The following is a 7563-nucleotide window of genomic DNA, read 5'->3' on the forward strand; positions in this document are numbered from 1 at the left end:
ACTACATAGTCCTGACAGGAACATAGAATAAGTTGGAATTCTTCAGATCAATGACTTTAGTCCTAAATCTCGATCAGCAAGGGGAATAATCAAAAATAAAATGCACTTTGTTTTGAGAGAATTAATGCTTTGTGTAGCACCTCTACAGCATTATCAATTTTAAAATATTGTATCCTAAATTGTGCCACTAAAGACGTCATATAATGTTCACAATATCTTTCTGTGTTCATTCACCAGCAGTAGCAATTTTCTACCATTATAAAACACGAGGAGGATTCATCACACTAATATCCAGCAGGCTAAGACTTCCATGCTATTCATTCATGGGCTTTTTGCATTTTACGGAAATAGCAGGCTGAACATCAAATGAACTATTTTACTGAATCCCATTCACGAGCTTGCGGAGAAACAGTAGATAGGGGCCAATGCACAGTTTTACACACCCACTATTAAAATGTAACAACACTACAATTTATGTGGATTTTTTATTTTTTTTTGTATTTCTCTATTTTTTATTTTTTATTTATTTTTTTTTCTTGGCACTTTTAAGCTCTGCATCTTAATCCCTGTGATCAGTTTACATGGCTGTCTTCACTCTTTAGCTCTTTAGGCTTCTATTTTTGCATGCATCCAGCATCCACTCTGACATTCTTTCTATTTCAATCCTTCCATTTCTCTTTCTGCAGCTCTCAAACGACCAACCAGTGATGCAGCTGTGGAGAGGGAAAAAAGTGCAACATGCCCTTAAAATGCTGCAATCGTGACATAAATCTAACAGCAAACTAGCTTATGACCAGAGAAGTACAAAAGATACATTTTGGAGATCTAACTATATGCTAAAAAAAAAAAAAAAAAGTAGGATCAAGGTTACACTCACAGTGAACTGCCGAACCTCTCCGTTGTCTACCAGGTGATGCTCTGTCTCTGGGGTGATGGCATAAGCAAGGCGCTGTTAGGGAAGACTGATTAGTACCTGTTCTTAAGCCAGTAAGCCTCACAAACAAAAACGTATTACAGTACCAAAGCAAGCAAAAGATATAAAAAAAAATAATAATAATAATATTTTGCTTGCTTTGTATAAGGTTGATTATGGAGACTTACATCGCAAAACCTTCCTGGAAGTGTGCAGAGCTTGTAGATGGCATACAGTGGAACCATGGTCATTGATGACATGGCCAGGCACCACCCTAGCAGATTAGCCCATTGAGGAAACATGTAGGAGCCGTAATTTGGAGGGTTGAACGTAGCGAAGCTAACCACGACCATAAACTATAAGAGGAGAAAAGTGTAAACACAAAATCCAGACTTTGGAGAATCTTTCCAAAAACAGCATTTACCAAAGGCCTAATTACCACTGGTGGTCAAAAACAGAAACACAAGTTTGCATGCATGTCTTTGTACAAGCCAGTAGAATTTGAGGTAAGCTTCATCCATGTTTATGCTATAAATCACAAGTCTACAGTGGGTAGGACTCACCAAGAGGAAGCAAGGGCTAACAAACTTCCAGCACAGTCTCCAGTACCTTCCTGGTCTGTGACCAATCATCTCCTTAATGTCATCACTGAAACGATCCACTCCTAAAACACACAAAGATGCAAACTTTTGGGTGGAACTTGGAGAGAGACACGGCTGCGGGTTAAACGAGGTGGGAGGAACAAATTTATGCAGGAGCATAATAGCATTGTCCACAAAACAGAAGAAAACAAACCACACCAAATGGATTACTCAATAACCTCAAAATCATCAACGACTTGAGAAGCTGGTGCTGCTGCATGCCAAGGTGGATTCACATATCAACATGTAAATATAGATTTTAAACATGATAATCTGTGTAAATGTAAGATTGTGACTTATTTAATTTTTGTTGGATCGATGGGTTACAAACATTTTGCATTTAGGAGAATAGTGCAAAACAAACAAACAAAAAAAAATATATAATGAAAACTCCCAGTATTACATTTGGCATAAGAGTTATAGGAGAACACTAACTGAGCAATGCTTAAAGTAATTGTGCAAAGGCAAACAAATTCCCTTCACTCATTTCTTTTTTTTCTTTGTGTTGCCTAACATTCCTCAGTGTAGAACAATATATCCAGTCTGACGACCAGGTATTCAGTTCAACAAATAGTTCTGAAGTAGTGGATAGCAGAATGAAAGACCACAGTAGCCAGAGGGTCAAGGGTTTCTGTCAGTAGTTATAAGGATATAAAAAAAAAAGACCAGCAAAAGCCCGTTGAGGCCTCGGGCGTGATTTATTGGGCTTGCCAAGGTCAAGATCCAGCAAACTGGGGTAATATGCTGACCCCCTTTGCCTGGGGCCTTTGTACTACTCAGGTCTTTATTCACCCCTCCACTTTCTAGGTTAGAAGCCACCGGGGAGGAAAGTCGGCTCACGTCAGTAGTTCTGCCAGATCTTTATCTTATTAGTTCACATTTTTTGCAATACTTTCTGGTTGTTCATTTTTTACTTTTTTTTAATTTACAGAAAACAAATTTTAAAAAAAAATGAAAGAAAAAGAAATATTTGAGACCTTTAGGGAAAGAAAAAAAAATAATGTAAATATATATCTTTTTGTAGATTTTAAAAAGTTTTTGGAAAAAAAGCTAAACATCATGGCTGTTATCTTTGCCTTCATTTGGTTTCTTAAAATTGTCCTTAGAAGTAAGAAGTGGTACAATTTAATATAAAATGTGAGTGTGCGTATCATGATACAATGAACTCCATAAATCCAAACCATACTGCCACTGAACTATATTTTTGAAAGAAACAAAATGTACTCATAACGACATCACAGACAAATTTCAAATTAATATCCATTCAACCAAGGCAATTTAAAGTGAGAAGTTGCAGTAAGAAAATAAATATTTTTAGAATGAGCGGAAAATCTGTCTGCTGGTAGAACCCATAAAAGCAAAGGAAGAACATGCAAATGTCACAAAAATACCCTGGAAATTATTTGAACAACAAATGTGTATAATGCAGCTGAGCTAACAACGGTGCCACAGCATCGACCAGAATAAAGATGTCATTAATTTTATGTCAGAATTTATTGGGGAATAATTTCTTCAAAATGTTGCTGGCAAGACTCGGATGAAATGCCGCAGGAATCTTTGTCTAATAAGTGACCAGACAAATCTCAGCCACAGCCGCAATGACTAAGGCGACTATGGCAGGTGACTGAAAAAGGAAGCGCCTGTTCCTGAGCAATGATTTTTATTGTTTGTTGACTCACCACCTTGTGTGAGCTGAGAGGTAACACAGTCACAGGTCAGACTCTCTCTCCATCTGTTCATTTCATAAGCACCACACAAACAGTTTCCCAACAATATGCACAGCGCGGGGACAGAACTGAAGAGACCGATGCTTATGACCTTCTACCTGAAGCTGTTTTATATCTAATAAAAGGCATGTTGTATTGGGGCACACAACACCCAGACCAAGCAATTTCTCCTCAGACCTTTAATAAAGCATCAGCTTTGCTGGTCATGAAAAAAATGAATGGAGTGGCGTCTCTCCTTGTTACTTTAGCTCATCTTTCTCACCGTAGAACCAGGCGATGCCGATGGCTTCAATAAGCACTCCAAAGAGAATCGATGTTCCGGCCGCAAAGTGATCCAGGAGAGTAAACACATACATCCCTCCCTGAAAGGGGAAAAAAAAAGAAACACAATTAAATCCACATAGGTTTTATTTGGCATTGTGAAACATTTTTTTTTTTTTTTTTTAAAAAAAGCAAAAAGCTAAAAGCTTTTTTTGGGGGGGACACTGATTGTAATTAAGAGTTTAAGCATTGCAGAGGTGAATATTTACCACCAAGCAAACAAGTGTGCCATGCAAAAAGTCTTCCTGGTAAGAAACTCACATTTGTGACACAGAAGAGGGATATGAGAAATGTTGAAACAACGATAAACAGGGTGAACAGCTCTCTGTGTTTGTGAAGGAATTTGAATTCATCAATCAGCCCAGTGATCACAGACTCCATCCCACCCATCTACAGAGGAATCAGAAGAAAACACAAAGTGAGAGAGAATCAGGCAGCAGGTGTTTGCATGAATGTTAAGAGCCAAACAAAGATTGGAAAATATCAAAAATGGTCATTTTTACTTTGTTGTAGAGTGAGGATTTTTAGGAATGAAAAATTAGCTTAGGTGATATTAAGGTGGATTGGCTCTGATCAGTGTGCAGCTGCACAGAAACTTAAAAATATGATATGTTCCTAAATTCTGAATATAATATTACAATATAATATTATGATATAACATTACCAATTCATGTTAAAGAAAAACACTCTGCAATGTTGATTCTCATTTTCAAAGTTATATATTATATTATATATAGTTATATGTTTCAAGAAGCTATTAAACTGGAACTCGTGTTTTCTATATCACATTGCCAACATTGGTTGTAATTCATTTGCATATTGGTTGGAAATTTGAAGAAATTTTTTTAAAAGGCATTAAGAAATCGGGTCCAAAATTCTCATTGTCAAATCTCCAACCAATATGCAAATGAATTACGACCAATGTTGGCAACGTGATATCACAGTGAATTGTCAACAGTGCTAGTCCCAAATGACGAAGGGAAATAAGAGATGTGTGTGTGTGCATGCATGTGTGTCTGTGTGTGTGTGGATGCATACTCACTGCACTGTCAAGACCAAGGGTCAGCAGCATAATGAAAAAAATCACCGCCCACACTGATGACCCAGGTAATGTTGCAATGGCTTCTGGGTAAATTACAAACACTAAACCAGCACCTGACGAAGAGAAAAATCAAAAAAGTGAACAGAAGAACATCACATACAATGACCGAGCATAATGTTAAAGCATTGTGACCACTGACAGATGAAGGAAGACCAATGATTATGTTTTTATTGCACACGTACAAGCAACAAGTGAAAGACAATAAATACATATTCACATTTGAAAAAGGACAACCATGAAGATTTAATGTAGTTCGACAAGAGGCAAAAAGTGATGACCAGGCAACTGGACCACAGCATAACCAAAAGTGCAGCTTTTTTGGAGATATTCAGTTTTACACAGTGATCAATTTATTTCAAAAGCACAAGGGAGAGACTGTAGTGAACCGCCAAGTGAAGCTTAAGTAGCTGGAAAGGGGAATGTTTGGTCTAATAGAAAGGTGTGAAAATAACAAAACAATAAATCATAGCTTTTCTTGCATATGGGGATACACAGCCATAACATAGTCAAGATGGAAATAATATGCCTTCATGGCAGTGGCCTATTTCAGCAGGACAACATGTCCAAGTCAAACATGATTCAGTAACGATAACCCAAAAAACTAAATCAGATTATCCACTTTTGGAAATTATAAAATCAGAAGAAAGACTCCGTGTTCTAATCATATTAGCATATTGAACTAAAAGGTTAAGGTCATTAAAATAACATACCATCTCTAGCGACTTTATCTAGAGCCACGTTGTGTTTGTGGGACATGTACCCAAGAAAGGAGAAGACAACGAATCCAGAGAAGAAACTTGTCAAAGAGTTGATGGAGCTGGTTATGATAGCATCCCTGGATGAAACAAGACAGAAAATGACAGGATGACGGTATAAAAACTGTTTTTTTTAGCCAGAGCGCAGTGACATCCAACCAAATTGATCATATCTATTAAAGAAAATGCCAGCGGTGGGTCCAGGGAATTTCCTTTTGCGTATGCCTTTTAAAAAATGAAACTGAAGAAATGATTCAGAAAAAGAAAATTGATTGTTTTTCTAGTCATTCTGTTAAGTTGGTAGATGACAAGCTACCATTTTGTTGTTTTTGTAAAGTCTAGAAAAAGGTAAGAGAATATAAATTAATAGAAAGATTCTCAAAAATTATTCTGAATAAAATTCATGTACAATTTGCTGTATCTTTAGCTCTTTGGTGTAATCAAATACTAAAGCTGGACTGTGTTGTCTGTCAGCTCTCATAAAAAAAGTAAAAGCGGACATGAAAACGTTTCTTCTGGTTGCTTTCGGATTTTCCAAGAATTTAATACTTTGTAGCTACATTCCTTTTTTGTAGCTTCAAAGGAGATTCTATTTTACCTACTTGTGCAGCGAGCATGCTTGAACCGCATGGCAAGTTCTCCACCCCTGTCTGCCTTGATGAACCCCCACCTGCCTACCACTGCTTGCGTGTGTGTGTGTGTGTGTGTGTACCTGTAACAGTTGTTGCTGAATTTGTTGTAGCTGGAAAATGCAATTAGCACACCAAACCCCACACCCAGTGAGAAACAGATCTGTGTTGCAGCCTCAATCCAGACCTGGGGAGCGAAAGAACAAGCGCACTCGTATGAAGCGGCAAACAAAAGGTGCAGGAGAGGAAAAAAGCCATTATTTGAGATAATTGCAGGAAACTCATTCAACGGCAGTAGATGAAAGACACATGTGAATACAGGGGGTAATTTTGCAAATTGCTGCTCCATGCATCTATTTAATCTAATTCGCCAATTGCTCCCATAAATTTCTCGGTGTCCCTCCATCAAGGTTCCTCAATCTTGGTCTTGCATGTTTGCTTTTTAAGCTCCATGACACCTAAAATTAGTGAATAGCCAGTCCTTTAAAGTGAAAATAATACAAATATAGTAATGATGTTAAGGCATTCATTGGTTGCCTGTGTGAGTCAATAGAATGCTTAGTTTAATTCTCGGATTGGTTCACAGCAGGCAAGGACAGACACGAATGTATAGCAGGAAGTTTGTCATTGCAAGACAATATATGTACCAACACTAACATAGAGTTAGAATTATTGTCTGATTGTTGTAAAACACTCTGTGCCTCGCATCTGTTACCACTGAACATCATCTTTCACGTTAAGTAATTTCAAACAGCTACAACAATTAGTCTGTAGGCCTACTTTCTATAATGCAGTGCATAAGGTAACCTAATCGAGTCCACCTCTGAAAAGTTGTGTAAAAAGTCATAAAATAAGTGAATTTTTAATTAAGGGAAGAAAATCTCACACTAAAAAAATGAGAAATATCAATCTTTAAGCCCATTTTTAAGTGGGAGGGGGATTCCATGTAAATAAATAACCGTTTTGATCCAAGTCACTGGTGATGCTATTATTTGCACCACTGCTGCCAGTACTTTGTTCATTCTAATGCTGCCTGTGGCTTTTGGGGCATAAAGCATGAGGAAAGATTGACCTTAGACTATTTATCCTTCCACTGTTTCTTTCTTTACTATAGTATGAAGGTATGGGGATCCAGATGACTATAGCTACCAATTTTCACTCGTCTAGCAGAGGTCACCAGATTTTAAGAGTTGGCTTTATAGGATTCCTGATGCCACCGACTCTAACTAGTAATTAGAAGTTTCTAGACACTCTCACCAACATAAAGAATAAAAAGTATAAAACTTTTACATGGGGCAATTGGGACTTTATCGACCCAATCCCCACCCCAATAAATTTTCACAAAAAATGGTTTGACTTTTCTAAGATTTTCTGTGATTGTTTGTGCAAAATAGCTTAAATAGCTTTCAAGTGTTTTACCCATCTGTACCAAGCGTGAGTTGGTACAGTACTTCGTTACTGTACTTAAGTACAGT

General features: G+C 37.4%; 1 protein-coding gene across 2 annotated transcripts in view; it reads right to left on the reverse strand.

The window, feature by feature from the left end:
* Positions 1–526: 526 nt before the first annotated feature.
* Positions 527–7563, reverse strand: part of slc6a3 (solute carrier family 6 member 3) — a 23808-nt gene continuing 16771 nt past the window's right edge. For both annotated transcript variants that reach the window (XM_015028792.1, XM_015028793.1), the window contains 9 exons: positions 6172–6275; positions 5415–5539; positions 4645–4757; positions 3864–3992; positions 3544–3643; positions 1477–1577; positions 1102–1269; positions 878–949; positions 527–713 (listed from right to left, as the gene is read on the reverse strand). In XM_015028792.1, the coding sequence (XP_014884278.1) occupies positions 690–713; positions 878–949; positions 1102–1269; positions 1477–1577; positions 3544–3643; positions 3864–3992; positions 4645–4757; positions 5415–5539; positions 6172–6275 (936 nt within the window). In that variant the 3' untranslated portion in view covers positions 527–689. The remainder of the gene's footprint in view (positions 714–877; positions 950–1101; positions 1270–1476; positions 1578–3543; positions 3644–3863; positions 3993–4644; positions 4758–5414; positions 5540–6171; positions 6276–7563) is intronic.

This window comes from Poecilia latipinna, unplaced genomic scaffold (genome assembly GCF_001443285.1).
Source record: "Poecilia latipinna isolate Pla-1442-1.1 unplaced genomic scaffold, P_latipinna-1.0 Scaffold135, whole genome shotgun sequence".
NCBI classification, from domain to species: domain Eukaryota; kingdom Metazoa; phylum Chordata; class Actinopteri; order Cyprinodontiformes; family Poeciliidae; genus Poecilia; species Poecilia latipinna.